This window comes from Rousettus aegyptiacus, unplaced genomic scaffold (genome assembly GCF_014176215.1).
Source record: "Rousettus aegyptiacus isolate mRouAeg1 unplaced genomic scaffold, mRouAeg1.p scaffold_m13_p_16, whole genome shotgun sequence".
Lineage (NCBI taxonomy): Eukaryota > Metazoa > Chordata > Mammalia > Chiroptera > Pteropodidae > Rousettus > Rousettus aegyptiacus.
The window spans coordinates 36,365,757-36,387,944 of NW_023416291.1; the positions used below are offsets into that span (position 1 = coordinate 36,365,757).

General features: G+C 39.6%; 1 protein-coding gene across 1 annotated transcript; it reads right to left on the reverse strand.

Annotated features, from left to right (window-relative positions):
• Nucleotides 1-1,394: 1,394 nt before the first annotated feature.
• On the reverse strand, nt 1,395-20,402 carry LOC107509502 (zinc finger protein 14-like). Its single transcript, XM_016142074.2, has 4 exons — nt 20,321-20,402; nt 3,800-3,926; nt 3,546-3,606; nt 1,395-3,146 (listed from the first exon to the last, which is right to left on the reverse strand). Exons 1-4 carry the CDS (start codon nt 20,351-20,353, stop codon nt 2,003-2,005), a joined length of 1,365 nt encoding a protein of 454 aa, XP_015997560.2. The 5' UTR covers nt 20,354-20,402; the 3' UTR covers nt 1,395-2,002.
• Between the last annotated feature and the right edge of the window lie 1,786 nt (nt 20,403-22,188).

The following is a 22,188-nucleotide window of genomic DNA, read 5'->3' on the forward strand; positions in this document are numbered from 1 at the left end:
GGAATTACATTCGGCTGCAAATAACAAGAAACACAGCCTTCCTGCAGAAGGAAAGTGCTTATTCTCACATGGAAAGACCTGGTTAACGCAGCCACTGCAGTGCAGCAGAGAAACAAATTTCCATGTCCTCCTTTTTGATGTCACAATTGTAGATGTCATGTGAATCTGGAAAACATACTCGCCAGCACTATTAATAGCATAAGTTGTTTCCAATGCAAATTAGACTTTATACAAATATTCAGAGAAGAGGGGAATCAGAGAATACGCACATGAAAGTCTGAATTAGTTTCCTGATGGACAGAAGAGGGCCAACAGAAAATCTACATTCTGATGGATCTGTCTTTTTCTGTGTTTTATCTTTTCAATTTTTAATTAATTATTCTAATGGAACTTTAATGTGGATCTTGTGGCGACATCAGTGGAAACCTACACCTCTAAGAAAATGAAAATCAAACAGCTGCTGGTAGTTTTAAAGATACATTTAATTGAAGGGTTAAGAATACCCCTCCCCCACAAAAAAAATCAGCCAGAAGATGGTGTCCTCAAAGCCCCTATTATCTCTTTCACCATCTGTATGGTGGTGGCTCCAATATCTGACTATCTTCTTCACTTCTGCCTTCCACATCTCATGCAAGTGAGGCTATTGGTGATTTCTAATATGAACCAGAGAAAAAATGAATTCTGGGAATTCAGTTCCTAACGTTACCATAAGGGAATACCTCCAACTCTAGATATTTTATCCTTTCATGGGTCTCTGTTCTTAAATCAGTCTATTTGCCACATGCCAGTCAAGAGAAAAAGCAAAAAGCAAAGGGCCAAATATGAAAATAACTCACATGAAACTTTATTTTCATAAACTCGACAAATATAGAAATTTACTCCAACCATCTAAGAATGGAAAATGAAAAACAGCTTTTATATACATCGCCCCAAAAATGGAGCTTATTCAATAAGAAAGAAAGTATGTAATGGACTGGGAATATCCAGGAAGTGTCATGAGGCCTGTAAAAGAAATCCCAACTTATATCAAATTATCATATTTCAATGGCCACTTAACACAAAGATATAAACATTACTTTAAAAATAAACCAAACTACATATTAGAATTGCATAATAACTTTGAATTAACCCATGGATTTAACAAGCTTCAACATGTAAAGAAACATTATTAACTGATTTAATGAAAAATCATTACCTATTATGTGTCATCGTTAAAAGACAACTTGCAGAATTATCTCACATTTCTGAAAGTAATTACAGTTGACTCTTGAAAAACATAAGTTTGAGTAGAAGTCCAATTGTACTCAGATTAAAATCCATGTATAAAATTAGGAATCTGTGCATGTAGAGGACCAGCTTAAGTTATGGGTGGATTTTTTACTGTGTGAGCGGTTGATGCCCCAGCTCCCATGATGTTCATGAGTCTACTGCAGTAGAAATTCTGGGTACAATGATGCACTAAATAGTAAGTAAAGAAAGATTGGTAAACATAATTTAGGATTTTAATATCAACTCTTTAATGTTGAAAAATTTCTGAAAAATTATACATGGATTGCCATCAAGCCTCCTAATGTTATTTAAATTTTTCTTCTTTTGGTGGGAATTTTACAGGTAAAGATGTGGGACAATTAAAGTATTTCCCATTTACATTCAAGAGGTATAACCAAGTGAATAATTTTATGCCTTTAAAAGAGAGATAACTGAAGACGTTCCCATATTATTTATATTTATAGTTTCTCTGCTATGTGCACTCATCTTGTAATTTCAAAGGATTTTGTTAGAAATGAAGATTGTGCTACACACCAGACATTCACAGGGTTTTTTTTTTTTTTTCCAGTATGAGTTCTTTCAGGTTATTTATTATAAGGAACTGTGTTCTGCCTAGGCTTGCCCATATTGTTTTCATCTGTGGTTTCTCTCTAGTGTAAGTTCTTTTATGTCTTTGATGCAAATTAAGGCAAGCGAATGCTATCCCACATTTCTTACACTGATAAGGTAAAATTCAAGTATGAATTTTCATATGTCTTTGAAGGTATTTGTGAGAAATAAAGGCTTTACCGCAATGCTTACATTCATGGGGTTTCTCTCCTGTGTGAGTCCTTGCATGCATTTGTAAAGAACTGTAAGATCTGAAAGCTTTTCCACACTCCTTACATTCATAAGGTTTCTCTTCACTGTGAGTTCTTTCATGTTTTCGAAGATAATTGGGAGCAGTAAATACTTTACCACATTTTTTACATTCATAAAGTTTCTCTTCTGTGTGAGAGTGTTCATGTATTTGTAAGGAAGTGAAATATTTGAAGGCTTTCCCGCAGTCCTTACATTCATATGGTTTCACTCCTGTGTGAGTCCTTTCATGTGTCTGTAAGGAACTGTAATATCTGAATGCTTTTCCACATTCCTTACATTCATAGGGTTTCTCACCTGTGTGAGTCCTTTCATGAGGTTGTAAGGAACTGTGAAATCTGAAGGATTTTCCACATTTCTTACATTCATACGGTTTCTTTTCACTGTGAGTTCTTTCATGCATTTGAAGATAACTGGGGTACCTGAATGCTTTACTACATTTTTTACATTCATAGGGTTTCTCTTCAGTATGGTTTTTTTCATGTCTTTGAAAACTTTCATAACATCTAAAGGCTTTTTCACAATGTTTACATTGATAGGGCTTCTCTCCAGTGTGGGTTCTTTCACATATTTGAAGTGAAGTTGAAGAATTAAAGGTTTTCCCACACACTTTGCATTTATAAGGAGCATCCATAGGATGTCGTATCATGTGTCTTTGAAGGGTTTTGAGCCACATAAAGGATTTTCCACATTCTTCACATTTATAGGATTTCTCAATATTGTGATTTCGTTCATGTTTTTTAAAACACTGCAAATAACTGAAGGCTCTCCCACATACATTACATTTATATGGCTTCTTTCCTATTTTCTGATACTCAGAGGGCTTGCATCCAGTGTCACATCTGGTGTGCCTATCACGAGATGAATCATGTATAAAGACTTTCCCACACACACTGTGTTCCTGTGGTTTTACTCCAGGAAGAGTTTTCTTCTTCAAATTGAGATTTGGAATAGGGCTAAAGTTTTCTCCACATTGACTACCTTTTTTCCCTTCATAGATTCTCTTTATCTTATGAATTCTATAAGAAACAAGAAGCATATTAGGATTTTTTATTAGTGATTTTATTAGAAAAATATTTTAACTACATTTTTCATGATTTTTAGCAAAAAAATGTAGATTTTTCTGGCTAATCTAATTTGTTTAAAATTCAACACACTGAACACTCTGGAAGAAAACTTCAGTCTTCCTATTATCAAGGCAGTGATTTTATATACAGGGTTTACTGAAGCTGTTTCCACATGAACTAGTCTGCAAACACCAAATCTCTATGTTGAATATAAGAAAGTAATTTAGTGAAAAATGTCTGAGAAATAATAGATTCAAAGTGAAGTAAGAATTGTTTTGGTTGCTTTTTAAAAAAATGTTGTAGTATACCAGGTTTCTCACGTGACATACTTCTTTCTATTGTGTGACTCACCTTTGTTTTCTCCCCTGGTTTTTGTACTGATCTTCAATGTAATGATTTTCCCATTTTTTCCCTAAAATACAGACCCAGAAAAATAATTCCAAAGTATTAGAAACTGTAGTGAAATAATTAGATTCTAGTTCTATGATGAGCTGTGACCATGCCCAATTTACTAATGGCCTCCCCTCCCACATTATACATCAGAACACTGCTGAAGAAGCATTTGTTCTTTAATAGAGCAAGTGAAGGTAACTTGTCATCCTTACCCACTGATGCCAGGTTCCTGATGGTTTCCTGCATCACATCTCTGTAGAGTTTCTTCTGTGAAGGATCCAGTAAAGCCCACTCCTCCAGAGTGAAGGTCACAGCCACATCCTCAAAGGTCACAGATTCCTAAAACATCCCAAATATATGATTCGTGGGACCGACAGCACTGGACACCTATATTCCTTTTATTGAAGGTTACATATGGTTCTGTCATCTCCAAACATTTATTCCATGACTTACTTATGTGAAACTATCCGTATTTATTTATAAATGTAACATCATTATGAACACATGGAAATTATCAACACATTTTTACGGTGATCACATTTCATCTCATTTTTCTCTAAGAGAAAGGTTCAGAAAATGTTGGAAAACGATAGAGGTGCTACATAAATGAAACAAATATTATTTTAAAATCATCAATTCTTTTTAAGAAAAAGACTTTCATCTTCCTCCTTCTTATCCATTTATAGGACTCCAGGAAAGAGAGGGTCAGATCTACTTAAGGTTTCAATAAGTAAAAATACAGCAAAGAACTGGAAACTCTTTCTTCTATTCACAAACATCAAAAACTATTCACAAACATCAAAAACAAAGAGTCTAGGAGGCCTGTAATAATCTTACTTTTTTTTTTTTAAACACCTTCAGCACTTAGTATTCCTAGGTGGTCTCCCATGCAAGTACTAACCAGGCCCGACCTTGCTTAGCTTCCGAGATCAGACAAGATTGGCATGTTCAAGGCAGCATGTATGTAGACATTAATCTCACTTTTTACAAAGCCTAGCTTGCCATACTGTCTCAAAATTCTCCAAACCTTTAGAAGTGCAGACATACCTCGTTTTATTGAGCTCAGCTTTACTGCACTTGGCGGATATTGTATTTTCCTCAGTATTGAGATGAGGCCCTCCACCAGCAACAAGATTACAACTCATTGAAGGCTCAAATAATGGTTAGCATTTTTAGGAAGAAAATATTTTTAATTAAGGTATGTACACTGATCTTCTAGAAATAATGCTATTGCACACTTAACGGACTACAGCATAGTGTAAACATAACTTTATATGTATTGGAAAACCAAAATATTCATGTGATTTGCTTTATTGAGATTTCACTTTATTATCGTGGTCTGAAATCAAACCAACAAGATCACTGAGATATGCCTGTAGTCAGATGCAGCTGGCTGAATGTAAACATTCTTGTGGAAAAGCACTGGTTTTATCTTGTCTAATATTTATCAGACTCGATTCTTCCTTTCTTTCTCTGTACAATTTTATAGCCTAGAAAGTTATTCAGAACTTACAGCTCAGACATGAGAATGCCTATGCTCATGTGTCTTAGAGCCACTTTCAGCCAGTTTGGGGCACACACCGGCACACACACGAGATAATAATGTGCCAGATGTGCGCTTTCCAGCAGAATGATAACAGTTGATCCCGAGCCCTGCTGACACTGGTTAAAAGCTTCAGATTGAGGTCTCTCTCAGTGCCTTTTCTCTGTGTCTCTCACTGTCCTTGTCTCTATTGTCTCTGTTCCTCTGAGTCCCTCTGAGTGCCTTTACTCTGTCTCTATGTCTCTTGCACTGTCTCTCTCACTCTCTGCCTCTGAGAGGAGATCACACGCTGTCTGTAGAGTATTATCCCTTTTCTAATAAACTTTCCTTTTGACTCTAAAAAAAAAAAAAAAAAAAAAAGCTGCAGATTGCAAGAGAGTTCACTGACATTCACAATGGTTTGATGGTGAATTCCCCCATGATTATAAAATACCTATAGGTGTCAGCAGTGCTTTCCTGCAGAAGACCACTTCCATTTCCCAAAAAAGAGGAAGCATTTCCTGACCAGCCACTCTACAGGTTGCCCTCCTTTCTGTCATTTTAAAGCTCCACTGGGGAGTAAAAGAGCGTGATCGCTCAAACCCAGAGCATGGGATCCCTCTACTGATGACCCAAGACATGGCCAACAGGGTATGAAAGGGATGATTGCTTCTATAATTGAGTCTCTGGGGAGAGTAAGGCAGGCCTCTTATGTAGGTATGAAACAGCTTAAGAGGTCAAGGAAAGGTGCTTGGACTTTCTTTAGGTCAGGAGGTAGGCTGGGGTGAGAGTTCACACAGAAGGGCAGGAGCTTGCATGCACTCTTCTTCCTATATCAGAAATGAAAATAGAGCACCAAGACTTTCTATCACCTTGTACAGATGTGGGGCTCGAGAAGAAGAGGGAGGGATGAGGCTTAAAAACTGTCAGCTGTCAATCATGAAAAAGTAGAGTCAGAGACTTCTGGTTTCTGGTCTGGCATTTAAGAAACTTAGAAGCTGCCGTTCTTGACCTCACCAGAAAAAAGCAAAAAAACCTGAAATGAAGTTCTCAGATCTATCAGAGCATTTAGGTCACAAGATGATGCAATGTCTCCAAAATTGGCAAAGAGAAAATAAATTCAGCATTTAGAAAAATGCTCCAAATAGTCTGTTCTTTACATGGCCTATACTCAAAAATATTTAAATGAATAAATAAATAAAATCTAGTTCAGCGGAGTTTCATCCAAAGACAAAAAGTATAAAACAAACATCCAGAAATCTTACCAAAACCTTCTTTAAACAGAAGGTTTAAATACATGTCATGGGAATATCTGAAGGAAAAAAAATGAGTGAAGTACAATAACTAAGATTTTCCTAAAATTAATGTTAGAAAGCAAATTCTCAATCCAGGAAGCTCACACTACACTGACTATGACAACAAAGTATCTTATTCAAACTAGACACATAACAAAGACAAAGAAAATATACTGAAAGAAGCCAGAGGATAAAACACCTTAGTAATAGAAACAAAAATTTAAATTAAATCAAACTTCCTTTCTGAAATCATTCAAGCAAAAGGAGGGTGAAGTTAAATGTTTAAAGTTTTGAAAGGAGAAAAAACATTCTCCTACTAGAATTTCATGTCAAGCAAAATAATCCCTCAAAAATAAAGGAAATTAGGGAACTTCAGTGACAAAAATAGAGGGAATTTGTTATGAATATATCTTCATTGGAAAATAATATTCATTGGAGGAATGTAAAAGATGAAAGTGGTAAATTAGAAAATAAAAAGGTGAATATCTTCTGTATTTCTTATAATTAATATAACAGATGAAAGTTTGTTTAATATGGGTTTAAATTTAAAATAATAAAGTGTTTCATTTGCTGAGTGGGCATAGCATCCTTCATGTGTATGTACATAACAACAGAGAAGCAAAATACATGAGGCAAAAATTGACAGAATTCAAGTAGTTACAGATGAATTCACTATTATAGTGTTAGATTTCAATACCCCTTATCAAGAGTTATAAATTCTAACCTGGAAGAAATCACAAGAACAACGATGATCTCAACAGAGCCATAAAACAACAGGATTTAATTGTCTTCTATGAAATACTTCATGAAACAAGAACAGGATTCACAGTCTTCTCAAGTTCATGCGGAACTTTCACCAAGAAAGAACATATTCTGGGACATAAAGTGCACCTTAACAAATTTGAAAGAAAAGAAATCACATAAAATATGCCCTCACACACATAGGCATTAACCTAGAAATCTAACAGGATAGTTGGAAAAATCCCAAATAAGTGAACATTCAACAACACATTTTTAAATAACACATGGAATCAAAGAATAACTCTCAAGAGAAATTTAAAAAAATATATTTTAAATTACATGAAACAAAAATACAACTAATAAAAAGTGTGGGAGGCAGCAAAGGTAACGCCCAAAAGGAAATTCACACCATCGAACAAACACACTGGGAAAAAGAAAGATCTATGATCAAATATAAGCATCTGCCTTAGGAAAAGACAATAAAAAGACAAACCCAAGGTGAGCAAAACAAAAAAATAAAAATTAGAAAAGAAATCAATGTCACTGTGTGTAATTAATGAAAAAAATTAAAACGATAAAATCTTTGACAAGATTAATAAAATTGATAAACATCTAGTCAAAATAACTAACAAACGAGTGAGAGAGAAATTACCACATAAGGCCATTGAGTAATTGCAGGCAGTAGAAGAGGTGGGTCTCTAAAGCCTCATAGTGAAGGGGTCTCTGAGGACACTACCAGGTGTGCCTGTTGTTTGGCAATTTAAACAGTCCAGAGCCTTCTGTGGTAGGGGTGTCCATGGCAAGGTAGGGGAGTTTGCAAGCTATGTCATTGTTGTGTCACACCTGTGCTCCCGGAGCACAATAAATGCCGTTCAGATCCTGCCTGTGTAAGACTGTGTGCAGTGGCAGTGGTGCTGAGGTTCCCTGAGGGGAACCAGGAGGGTATCTCATGTCCCTTCAGAGGTGAAGGTCAATGACAGCTCAAAGGCTGTTGATGAAACAGAGCAGACTTAGCTAAATTTGTGATAGCAGAATGTGTACCAGTTGCTGAGTGGATGGAATTGGTAATTTCCATAATACTGACAACTGGGCACAGGGGCTTATTTGATGTGACCACAGCCTCAACGCTGCGGTCGTCCACTGTGAGGTGCTATTTATGCTTTCTGGGTTTAAGAACGGGACAAATTCAGCTGTTTACAGGAGAACCTGGGGATAATCACATGTTCATAAAAGGTTTCGTACACCAGTTTTCAATCCTTGAGGGTCCTATTTAATTCACACTGGGTTATATCATCTAATTTTACTAAGGAGTAAAAATCATGAGACCCATTCTGCACAGCCCATCTGTAAGTGTCCCAGATTTTTAATTTAGTTTAATTTTAATTTATAATCATTGTGTAGATTTTCTGCTCAGCAAGGTATATTTTAGGAGGATAAGTATTGTGACCATAAGGCAAGGATAGACCTAGAAAGTGTTTTGCTAAGTGAAATAAGTCAAAGACAAATATGGTATAAGTTCACTTATGTGTAGAATCTAACATAATAAAGCCAATCAACAAACAAAACAAAACTGAAACAGACTCACAGATACAGAGAATGAACTGATGGTTGCCAGAGAAAAGGAGGAAGCAAAGGAATGAGTATAAAGGTGGAGAGGAATAAAAGGTACAGACTTAGAATTATATAATAAATAAGTCATAGAGATGTAATGTACAGCATAAGGAAAATAGTCAATAATATAGTAATAACTGAATGGTGACAGATGGTTACTCACTTATTTTGGTGATCACTTTGGAAAGTATATAAAAGTCAAATCACTGTTACATACCTGAAATTCATATACTATCATATGGCTACTATACTTTAAAATAAATTTTAAACATTTTTTAAAAACAGAAAATAAAAAGCCTGCTCTTTAAGTCTTCGATCGATCATTTCATGGACTCACTCCATTCACAGGCAATAATCATCCTATAATCAAACTACCCACACTAATATCAAGAACTCAGCCCCAGTCAAAGCTTCACTCTAAACATAGAGAGGTTCTACCCAAGACATTGACCCTAAACCACTGTAAGAACCCCACTCCCATACTCTTGCTTCCAAAGGAAAATGAATGATCAATGAAAACTGCCAACTTATAGTTTTTGGTATGCACGGTGGGTCCAGGACACAGCACAGGGCAGCACAGCCCACAGGAGGGATCCCTGTCCAGCAGCAGCTCAGTGGGGCGTCGCCGGGGTGGAAGGGGTACAAGGGCCGGGGCCCGCTTCCAGGACCTCATTGGCCTGACAGATAAGAAGCACTAGGGGGAAATCGAGGGTGAGGCTTCAGTTTTCAGTAAACAAACAGCAAAAATGTGAAGCCTGACCACTCACAACAACAGTAATATGAGTAAGAAAACTCTGCATTTATATGGCTTGTTTTATATAAAGAAACACTAAGATGATGATCAAGAAGTGATCAAATCTAGTTATTTAAGGGTGAATGGAGTCAGAGCACAGGAGTGGGGCCGCATATAAGAGCAGGGCGTCTTCTTAAGTTAGTTTCCTTTCTTAGAAATTTAATTAACCTTCCAATACACTATTTATTTAAAACAAGGAGAAGAACTGAGACGTAAATAAGTCGATAAATGTTTTCAAGTGACAAACCCAGGGAGGGACCGTGCCAACAGCAGAAATCACCCGGGAAAGCGTCCCAAAAGAACCATATGTTTAATGGTCTGCAGTTTTATACCCATTAATGTTTAAAGGATTAAATCTTCGAGTGATTTTCTGTGTAGAAAAGTTAAATTAATCAATAGGAATATTTAGTGGATATGTTTTCTCCAAGTCACAATTGTCCCCGATGACCCTCTTCGTGGTCACTACACCATCTGGGGAGACGCAGGCCGACCAGCGCAGAGCTGCCCAGAGAGGCTCCCTGTCGCACAGGCCCAGCGGCCACCACACTGTGAGCCAGAGGGGACCGAGGTTCTAGCCGCCCCCGCCTCCAGCCCCACAGTCTCAAGTCCACAGACTCCGGACTTGATCTCGAGGGGACCAGGTCCTGCCACAGCCTTTCCCAGACGTTTCCGACCAACCCCTTGTCCCTGCCGCTGCACTGGCCCGCACGCTCACCATTTCTAGGTTCCCTCAGTATCCCTGAGTCCTTCCTGCATCTACCACAACCACTGCTATCACAAACGTGGCTGAAGTTGGGACACGCACTCCAGCTAAGCAAGAGCGTCGTCCCACCCTCCTGCCCCAGCAGCGCCCCTGATTGGACAGAAATCCATGCACACGCTCTTGTCTGTTTATACCAAGCCGAAGCACGCAGACTCAGCTGAAAACCTTCCGCCTCTGGGAGGCGCCAGTCTCTTCCCCGCACATGTAACTTTAAGCCAAACTTTTTCCTGGTCTGGAGCTTACTCTAATGTAATCTCCAGCTTCTTTGTGAACATGTGGGCACAGATGAGCACAGGGAAGTCCTGACTGAAGTTCCAAGTGGAGCAGGAAGTGTAGAGCGTGAGGGTGGCCCAAGCCAGGTCACAATGGAAGGTCTTACATCCTCTACAGATCAAGGGCTTGGTGAAAGGCTGTCAGGCCACTCATGAAACTACGATCCTTGGTTAGAAACACAGTTACGTAATGTGACTTCACTATCTGTAATAATGAGTCTGACTCCGTTTCAAACTTTGATGCTTCCCAGCCTTGAGCCTTCCACCCATTACTGCTCCACTCCCTCTCATTTGGTCTTTAAGAGAAAAGAGTCCAGAGCACTTGGCTGTAGTGGGAAGGTGGAACCGGACAGCCCCAGCCTGGGCTCAGGGACTCTTCTCAGTCTAACCCCAGGGGGTGAGATGTGCTCATTACATTCTCAGGTATCCATTTTACACTGGAAGGAAATTTAATTTAGATTATTTTTGCCGCTGCCTCTAAAAAAGTTTAAAATGTCGACGACTATAATATCCCTAAGGCAATTGATTTCCATTTTCACTGATAGAATAAAAAACATCAAATCGTTATATAAACTAGGGATGCATCTGAAAATTCCTTTCCCTCCCAGGTTTATTGAAGTATAACTGACAAATAAAACTATCTATATTTGAAGTTTACAATGTGATGATTTGATATACATATACTATATTATATACTTGAAATTTTCTAAGACAGTGGATTAAGCATTCTCACTGCATACACCAAGAAAGTTATGCTAAGTGATGGTACTGTTAATTAAACTCTCGTATTCTTAAAAGTCTGAACTGCGAAATCCTTAATGCATTTATTTATTTACATCATCAGCTCTGGGATATAATGCACATACTATATATACAGTGCACCCCATTTAAGTATACAACTCGATGGTTTTCAGTATATTCCTGGGTGTGTAATCATCCCCAGTCAATTTTTGAACATTTTCATCACCTCCAAAACAAACTCCTCTACACTTCTGCTATCACTCCCAGCATTCCCATATTTCTCTTGTAATCCCCAGCTTTAGGAATCCCTAATCTCCTTTCCATCTCTATAGATTACCTTATTTGAGCTCACAAGTGAATAGAATTATATAATATGTGGTCTTTCTGATTGACTTCATTCACTCATTCAGCATAATTTTTTCAAGGATATCCATGTTGTAGCATGTACTAATATCCATTCCTTGTTAGAGCCGAATAATATTTCTTTATATGGATAAAACATGTTTTGTTAATCTATTCATCCATACTTTAATTTACTAGAAGACAAATTGATGGGTCATATGGTAATTCTACGTTTAATTTTTGAGGAACTGCCAGTTTTCCAAGTGGCTGCACCTTTTGTGGAACAAAATACTTAAAGTATTGAAAGAGAAAATGGCCTAACTAGATTTCTAATTTGCAAGAAATGTTAAGGAAATTATTCAAGGAAAATGATGAAGATAGAATGTTTAGGAAGGAATCAATAAAAGGAAAATAAAATCACGTAAAAATTATTAATCTGACAGATAACACTTTCTTCAAAATAATGCTAGCAACAATATATTCAGTAAATCTAGTGTAGTGGATAAGGGAATGACAGCAAAATTATAAGGCTCAGGGGACCGAGAAATTGGGATGAATCTGAAGTGAGGACTTCACCAACTAGGTGACTCACAGAGGACTTGAGTGAACTGTGACTATGTACTTCATATTCAAGGACAACCAATAAAAAACTAATAAATTAAGTACAACCGATATGCTAAGACAGAAGTAAAAGTGGAATCAGCTAAAATGCTCAAAGCCAGACAAGCCAGAGAAAAAATGGTAGACAACAAATGGGAAACAGAACAGACAACCCCCCAAATTATGGTGGATATTATTCCACCTATATCAATAATCACTTTAAAAGTCAATGTTCTAAGTACGACAACTGAAAGACAGATACTATCATAGTGGATAAAAACACCACTACCCAATTACATGTAGTCTGTAATAAAGCTATGTTAACAATAAAGACAGATTAAGATTAGGGATGAAAGACATACCATGTTAAAATTGAAAGATAGCTGGCATATCTATATTAATTTCAGACAAAACGCAGGGATAAAGGCTTTACAGAATGATAAAGGGATCAATGATTATCCAAAGAGATAAGACATAGCACATTTTAGTGTTTACATGTATAACAATAAAGTGGCAAAACACACCAGGGAAAAATGGATAGAACTGCAAGGAGAAACAGATGAATCCACTATTATACTAGAGATTTAAATGTCTCCATATTAATAATTACAAGTACCAGCAGGAAGACAACAAGAAAAGCCACAGTTGAATTGAACAGTGCCATCAAACAATTGGATTTAGTTGAGAATCATTAACTATTTCATCAAATATTAATGACTGGCATTGAGAGAGAAACACCTTGACAGAAGGTCACAGCCTTAACAGGACTGTAGAACACTTTTTATACACCCACAACATATTACAACATCAAGAAGACTCATGACTCCACCAGGAGGCTTGCATTTCAGACGCTTGGGATGTGAAGCCTGCAGATGTTTCCAGTTGGCTCACAGGCATGCCTAATGCTCTGTAAACCTCACTCCCATGCCCTCCCACCCATGCGGGTTCCGTGGGCCTTCACCAGATGGTGAGTGAAAACCTCCAATGTCTTGTTAGCACACATTCAGCTGGTTCAACTCAGTAGACTGGGAGAAGACACATAAACCTGAGCATTTCAGGAGGCTACCTTTGGAAGAATGGGAGGTTCTCAGGACCTGGCTTGGCTTTGAGGGATCCAGAGAAGGGGTGCAGTCTAAGAATTCCCCCTAAAGAGGAGGGAAAGAGAGGCAGGAAGTGGGCGCATTCACAGAAAAAAATCTGGGAAAGCCTCAGAATTTCTATCTGAACTGACCGGTAGAAGTGTTTCTCTCTCAATGCCAGTCATTAAAGACTGGAGGAGGTGACTGTTTCAAATGCCCAGATATGAAAAACCAAGGAGAAACATTAGTGTGGGTACATAATGATTTCCAGAAGTGACCCTATAGAAATGGAATCTAAAAATTACCTGACAAAAAATTACAAAAAATTGTTCTAAGGAAGCTCAGGAGTGTCATAGAACAGAGTCAACTCGACGAAATCAGAAAACAATACATGAACAAAACAAGAAGTTTAACAGATAGAAATCATAAAGAACCAAACAGGAATTCTGAAGCTGCAAGGTACAATGAATGAAATGAAAAATGCAATCATGAACTTCAAGAGCTTGACCTGACGAATCAGAAGAATCTGTGAACTCAAAGACAGATTGTTTGCAATTTTCCAGTTACTTTATTGGATTTATAAGACACTGTCAAAAGATATAATATACACATTGTGAAATCTCAGAAGGAGAAAGTAGAAAGGGATAAAGAGTTAATTTTAAGAAATACTGGCTAGAAAGTTCCCAAATCTTGGGAGAGATAGGGACATCCATGTACATGAAGCTCAAAGACCCCTAAACAGTTTGAACCCAAAAAAGACTTCACTAAGATGTGTTATAATCAAATTATCAAAAATCAAAGACAAAGAGAGAATTTTGAAAGTAGTAATTGGAAAATGACACATCACATACAAGGGAACCCCCATTTCTCAGCAGTAACCTACAAGACATGAGAGAGCGGCATGATATGTGACCTGAAGAAAGAAAGAAGCTGCCAATCAAGAATGTTTAACCAACAAATCTATCCTTCAGAAATGAAGAGAAAGACTTCTGTGAACAAACCAATGTCGGAGGAGTCCATCACTACTACATCTGTCTTACAAGAGATATACTACTGTTCCTCAAGTTGAAATGAAAGGACCCTAATTAGTAACCTGAGAATGTATAAAAATATAAAACTGATCAAAGAAACTGAGTTGTTTTTTTTTAAAAAAAGATAAGAGTTGTTTTTTAAAAGATAAACTAAATTAACAAACATTTATCTAGTTTAAGAAAAGATTCAAAATTACTAAAAACGAGGAGTAATTATAACATACTACAGAAATACAAAAGATCACAAGAGACTACTATAGACAATTACATGCTAACAAACTCAATAACCTAGAAGAATTGAACAAATTCTTATAAACATACACCTTAGCAAGACTGAATTATGAAAATAGACTATCTGAACAGCCTCATAATAAGTAAGGAGATTGAATCCGTTATCAAAAATCACACAATAGTGAAAAGCCCAGGACGAGAGGGCTTCACTGGTGAATTCTATTTAATATTTAAAGAATTAATAACAATCCTTCTCAAATTCTTGCAAACAATTGGAGAGGAGGAACAGCTTCCAAACTCATTTTATGAGGCTAGCATTACCATGACTAACAAGGCTAGACAAGGACACTACAAGAAAAAATTACAGGTCACTATCCCTGATGATCCCACAACAAAATACTAGGGAACTGACTTAACGGCACATTAAAATGCTTATACAACGTGATCAAGTTAAGATTTTTCCCTGAGACGCAAGATGGTTCAACATATGCAAATCAATACATTACACTAAATTCACAAAATGAAGGACAAAAATCTTATATTTATCTCAATAAATGCAGAAAGAGTATCTGACAAAATTCGACATGTTTTCATGATATAACTCTCAACAAATTTGGCATAAAAGACTGTATGGCATAGTAAAAGCCATATACGACAAGCCCACAGCTAACATCATACTGAATGGTGGTAAGTGACCCCTTCCAGAACACAGCACCTGTCAAGGGACTGAGGGCAAGGTACATGCTCTCACAGGTTGGCTGTGCCACTGGCTTAGGTTTGCCCCCATTATGTCTCAGGGAGGTCTTGGTAGCTGTGATGAGCTCGTGAATGCTATTTCTAGGACCTAGGACAAAATGGGCAGGAGTAGAGGGTGACATGCTGAGGGCCCAGGAGAGCCTCTGTTTTCAGCAGAGGCCAATATGGGTGGTAATTACAGTTCTCATAACATAGAATGTGGGGCTGAAGAGGGCAATTTTTTTGCATCAGAAGTCTATAAACAACTTAAGGCCTTCACGGGTAACTCCAGGAGGCAGGAGAGGAGGTCACTAAACCCTCTGTCATGAAGGAGGCTCGAGGACACTAACAAGAGTGCCTGTTGCATGGCAATGTGAACACGGCTAGAGCCTTCTATGGTAGAGATGCTGATTCAAGGTGAGCCAGTTTGCAAGAGCACAAATGGGCTCAAGTAGGATTTGTCAGCAAGAAATAGGATGCCTCCAGAACACCAAAATCACCTAGGTATGTATGTGCTGAGAGGGACAATCACTATTTCTTCACAGCGTCAGGGAGGGAGCAGCCTTTCTTTACCAAACAATTTTCAGGAATTGAACCAAGATGTCAGGGCCTCACATTATGTATGAGTCAATGGCCCATATGCTTTTGAAGCTCCTTTTGTTCAATGTTTGTATGATCTGAACGAATGTCACACGAATGTCCTTGGAGGAGAATGCCATTAGTATCATGACATACTTGTGCTCCTGGAGAAAGGTGGCTGCAGTTCAGATTCTGCCTGCAGACTGTGTGCGATGGCAGTGGTGCTGGGGTTCCCTAAGGGGAACCAGGTAAAGGTACATCATGTTCCTTCACAGATGAAGGCCAGCTGCAGCTGAGAAGCTGTTGAAATAGGCGCCAAGTAGAATAAACAGTCAAATCTGTGATGGCAGGATATTTACCAGTTGCTGAGTGGATAAGGTCAGTAATTTCCATAATGCTGGGGACTGGGAACAGAGGCTTATTTGGTGTGACCACAGCCTCCAGGTTGTGCTCATCCACTGTGGGGTGTCATCCATTCTTTCCAGGCTGAAGATCAGGACAATTTGGAATATTAGAGAAGCACTGGAGATAATCACTTCTTCCTATAAAGTTTCTGATAATAGTTTTCAACCCTTCCAGGTCCTGTTTACTTCATTCCAGGCCATACTAAGTAATTTAACTAGGGGTTAAGTTCTCTGGGTCCCTTTTCGTGAAGCAAATTTGGAAGTGCAAAAGAGTTAATATTAGTTTAGTTTATGAATTATTGGTTTAGACCTTCCCTGCTCACTATGTGATACTTTAGAATAATGGGTGCTATGACTGAAAGGAATTTAAGTAAAATTATAATTCTCATAGTTAAGTGAAACTTACATACCTACCCTGGTCTTTATAAGTATTTTTGGCTCAAGAGCCTCCAATCAGTGCCATCAGGATTAGGAGCCTCCCCACGACAACTAGTTGCTTCATAGAGTTTAAGGACCTAAGAGGAAGTCAGGTTTCAATTTGCTGTGCCACAGTGAGGCCATGGGTGCTGTCCCCTTGACCCCGAGGGTTAGGATCTGTGTTGCAGTAGTTGGCAGGGGCAGCAGCAGCAGCAGATGTGCGTAAGGAACCTGGGGAATCCTGTGGTGTTAGGGTGTGGACTCAGCCCGCCACCTGCTGGCTGCCTTTCCCCATCTTCTTTCTCACTTTCTCTTAAACAACTGCTCTTTCAGGGGTGACCCACAGATGTACCCACCTCTTGCACAGGGTCTCCCTTCTACCCCCACCTAACATACACATACCTAGTATAAGAAAAGGTTATGACTCATGTGATTGAGACATCTGGGGTCATAGAGCTGGCCTCTCAAGAAGCTCTGAAGTGGCTTGAGAGTAAACAAAAAAAAGAATAGCCTGCGATTTTATTATTCAAAAAAAAAGAATAGCCTGTGATTTTATTATTCAATGACATTTTTGAAAGATGGAAAGGCAGATTTTATTCAGAACCACTCCGAGAGATACAGAAACCACTGTGGTGGAACTTCAAGGAAGGGAGAAATGGGATGGGGCCCCACTCCCAGCACAGCAAAGGCAAGTGGGGATCACAACCAGAGAGCAGGGTGGGCATCATGGATAGAAAAACGCTGAGGGAAAATCAGGGTTAGGGTTTCCTGCTAAACCAAACGATAGGATTCCTACTGCAGACAGGGTAAGATGCTTAGATGTCACCTGATGGTGCAGGAGATGGAACTGACCAGATATGGAAAGGATAAGACAGAAGGGGGTTCTGGTTCATGTGACTCCAGGGCACCTGTTGAAACTGGATTTCACAAAGCCTGGGAGAAGGTTCGGGAGCCTGAGTAAAGTCGTTAACGCAGAGAATCCTTGTCAGGGGCAGGTCAGGGCCAGATTTCTGCTCAAAGACAGGGCAGTGTGTGCAGTTGGAATATGAAGACAGTGCAGAGGAAGGCATCCCAACTTTCTCCTAAGCCTGTCCAGGGTGCACGCAGGGAAGGGGGAGGGTGCTTAAGCTGCAGCAAATAACAAAATGATGGAGTCCGACAGCTTATAACAAGGACAAATATAAGTAAAAAATACCAGGCATTCCAAGGACTTGTTGTTATTTTAAAAAAACACTAAGAGAAGGCTCAAAAAATGATAAAAACTGTCTTTGGGGATGGCTGGACTAACAAAGCTCAGGGGCCAGGATATGTGGGCAGTGAGTCTTCTTACTTGTCTATCTTGGACTTGTCTATCTTCCAGATTTATTTAAAATAAACAGAAATTTATATGTACCATGTTTTTCTATCCTCTAATCTTTCCTTAATTTCAACTTTGTACATATGAAACCATTCTAAGATGTAATTCCTTTAAACACTAACAGTTACAAAAATATAAATGATACAGAATGAAAAATTTCAAATCTCTTGCTAACTAAAAGGACAAGTTGCATCCCACTTTGTCCTTCCCCTGTATGTCACATGATGGGTATTTTCAAAACAAGTAGCATATTAGGATGCAACAGGTAAGACCACAAGACCTCTGTAATACCACACTGCTGCTCGTTGGAGACAAGGAATGACTAAACTGGCTTCTAGGAGTCCTGAGTATACAGGCCCCAGGCTTGGTGAGTCCACAACACAGCACGGGGCAGCACAGCTGTCAGGAGCCCCCCCCCCCCCCCCCCCCCCCCCCCCCCCCCGCAAGCAGCAGCTCAGTGAGGGGCCTCCAGGTCCTCATCAGCCTGACAGATAAGAAGCACCAGGGGGAAAGGGAGGGACAGGGGTCAAGTTGTCACCAGTCAAACATCAAATAGTGGACCCTGATCATCACTACAACAGAAAACATGGGTAAGAAAAATATGCATTTGCATGGCTTGCTTTCATACAAAGAAGCACTAACAGGATGATCAAGAAGTGACCAAACCTAATTATTTAAGTGTGGCTAAAATAAGAACACAGCCTGCTTCCCTACAGTTCAGAAGTGACAGAAGAAATGGTGCTTCAGCTTCTCTGACTTAATTAGTAACCAAGAGAAAACAATGAACTTTCCTAAAATTTCTTACTAAAGCACAAACCCTGGGGGATGGTCACATATACGACCTACACAGTTTTAACACTAAAGATCAAAGATAGAAAACAGTCCTAGTTCTTTCTATATCATGATGAAACTTTACCTACAAGCACTTCATTATTTCCAGGCCCTATTCCAGACTCCCTGATGCCAGGGGATATCCCAACCCAACCTCTTCTTCCTATGCGTTCCTTCCATTTGAAGTAAAACTGGTAATCATTGAACCCTATGTACCCTAACTGAAACTTCTAAGGCACCAGGTGTACTTTCACTTACTCCTCTGCCTATATAAGTGTCTCCACTTTTCCAAAGTTGGAGCAGTGTTTCAAGGCTTCTTGAAGCTCCACTCTTGGACTACGGTCATTGAATAGGCTCCCCAAAAAGATCTTCCTAATATTTTCAAAGATTCAGATTTTTTTAGTTGACAGAAGGAAAATCCATATTCAGAAAGTTGAATATAACCACAAAGTTGGGGTCTAGTCACCTCCAGTTGAGACAGAACCCCTGAGTGGGTCAGTACCTGGGGAAGGAAGGTGGGACACCCTAGCAGCCCTAGGAGTGAACTCTCCCCTCTCCTCCCTCAGGCTTCCATTCTCACAAGTGAGGAACCTCTCAGCCTAATTCAGGTTAAGTTCTGACCCAAATGAACTCCCCAATTCATAAACCCTTTGTCCATGAGACGAAACTCCTAACTTTCACAGGCTTTCTCAATGTTCACAAATTACACTCTGAGTGCACCTATACTGTGGATGCAAAACTCAAACAAAACGTCAAAACTGTCTAGGCTGAAGGAAACCACCTCACCCCCATGTGCACATGCACCCCGAGCTTTCCAGGGCTGTAGCTTCTCTCACGGCTCCTCCACGTTTAGTGTGTGCAGGTAGGTCACCTGAAGGGGGGGGGGCTCCCCAGGGAGAACCACTGGGCCCTCAAGAACTTCCCTTTGCAGGTCAGGGAGCTTTAGCTTGGGTCACTGACCACAGACCTCTGCTCCCCACTGGAGTTTCCCTGAACCACTACTGACTGTAAATGACACAAACCCAGTGTTTGAACAGCCCAGCAAAATCACTTAAAAGCATCATATATGTGGAAAGGAAGAAAACTGTAAGGTACTTTTACTAAAAAAAAAAAACCCCACAAATACCTATTCCTTTCAGGAAAAAGAAATGGCAATTACTAGTACCGATCCAGGGGGGCAGGCGCAGAGCTATGCTTTGGACGCAGTGACGGATAGGACACCTGGGGTCCCGGCTGCCAGCCCAGCCCCAATGCTGCGAGCCAGGGAAACTAAGTCTGAGCAGCGCCCCCTGCGGACTGGACCACGGGGAAGCCGGTCCCGGTAGAGCTGGTTCTGACTGGTTCCAACTAGCCCCTCGTCACAGTCTCCGTATCCAGCACCACACTCACCATTTCTAGGTTTCCTGGGTCTCCCTGAGTCATGCCTATGAGTCTTACTACCAATACAGATCACAACGCGACAGACGCTGCTGCAGCCCCATCAGGTACGTGAAGAGCAGGCAACAAGCGGAGATCAGCGACTCTGCAGCTTGGTACACCCGCTTCATACTGCGCGCCAGCCGCCCTACCCTCCTTCCCCGGCGGCGCCCTGATTGGACAGTTTTTCAAGGCCACGCCCCCAAGTGCCTGACTGACAGCAAGAGGGAAGATGTGTAGCCGAGATGAAAGAGCCTGGGCTTGTGGGCGGGAACTTGACCCTACCTGGCACATTTGACTTTAAACGGGAGTTTATGCTGGCTTGAGTCTCCCTGTGCTGTTTTTCTCAACTTTGTCGAGGCCGGGGCTTTGGATGCACAGGGAATTCCTGATTCAGTTTCCAGATGCAGCAAGCAGTGACAAAACGGTGCCCCAGGCCAGGACCGATTGGAATAGGAAAAGAATGAAGATAAGGAAAATACAAGTTGGAGTCACTTTGGCCAAGCTGCTAAATGATTAACATCAAGAAGATAGAGGAATAAGAGAACCAGTCTTTTTCTTGTATTAACTAGCCTAGGAACCTAAACTTTTGAATTTTCCAGATCTGTGTCAATACCTCCCAACATTCATTTATTGGCAAATAACCAACCCTCAGACTATTCCCTAAAGGATTCTGGACTTCATCAGACCTCCTGGTGCCCATCCTCCAGCCCACCTGGCATCTATCACCCAGACCGCTTGACAGCTGACTGATAATCATCTTGGGCCAATCCTAGCGCTGAAAATGCAGGACCAATTTTTCTCCAGGTTGTGACATTAAGAACTCTTAACTTTTATTTCTTCTTCAGAATGCTTCTGGGATTTTGCCTAGTTGTGTTTCCAGTTTGCAAACTAAGATCCCTGAATAAATCTTTATCATTTCTTTCTAGCCAAAGCCTCCTTACTCACATACACTTGGTCAGCAGAACAAGAGGGTCCTATGTCCCCTGGGAGTCAAGGCCTTGGCATAAGGCTGCAAGCGCACTCATGAAACTGTGACACATAGTGTGACCTCACCATCTGTAGTGATGAGCCTGGCTCCATTTCAAATTTTGATGCTTCCCAGCCTTGAGCCTTGCACCAAACCCTGCCCCACCTCCACTCATTTGGTTCTTAAGATAAAGAAGCCCAGAGCACTTGGCTCTGGTGGGAAGTTGGAACCTGGCAACCCCAGCCTGGGCTCAGGGATTCTTCTCAGTCTAACCCCAGGGGGTGAGATGTATTCATTACATTCTCAGGTGTCCATTTTACACTGGAAGGGAATTTAAACCAGTTTTTGCATCAGTCCCTAGAGAATTTTTAAATATAAACCACTATCATATTCCTAAGATAATTATTTCTAATTTTTAATAATATAATAAAAAATTAAATGGTTATGTAAATGAGAAGTACCTGGAAACTTTCAACCCCTAGCTTTATTGCCATATAATTGACTAATAAAACTGTCTATATTTAAAGATTACAGTATATTGTATATACATATACTGTATCATATATTTGAAATTTTCTAAGACCCTGGATTAACAAACATTCTCACCATACACACAAAGTAACTATGTAAAGTGAGGGATGTGTTAATTAACCTGGAAACTAATATGCCTGAGAGATTGGATTGCAAAACTCTTTTCCCTTGCAAAACTTTTGATGCATTTATTTTTTATATGATCGGCTTTATTGAGGTATAATTGAAGTACTAAACACTGCGCTTCACTGAAGTGTAAAATTCAATGGTTTTTAGTTTCTTCACGCATATATGTAATCATCACCATATTAAATTTTTGAACATTTTTGCCACTTCAAAA

What these genes read in the sequence shown, in the direction of transcription:
- LOC107509502 (XM_016142074.2), bottom strand. Translation starts at nt 20,353, where the DNA reads ATGACTCAGGGAGACCCAGGAAACCTAGAAATG. An exon ending in ACCCAGGAAACCTAGAAATG is followed by an intron (nt 3,927 to 20,320) that starts GTGAGTGTGGTG and finishes GGGATGTTTTAG; the next exon opens with GAATCTGTGACCTTTGAGGA. An exon ending in AACCAGGGGAGAAAACAAAG is followed by an intron (nt 3,147 to 3,545) that starts GTGAGTCACACA and finishes TGTTTCTTATAG; the next exon opens with AATTCATAAGATAAAGAGAA.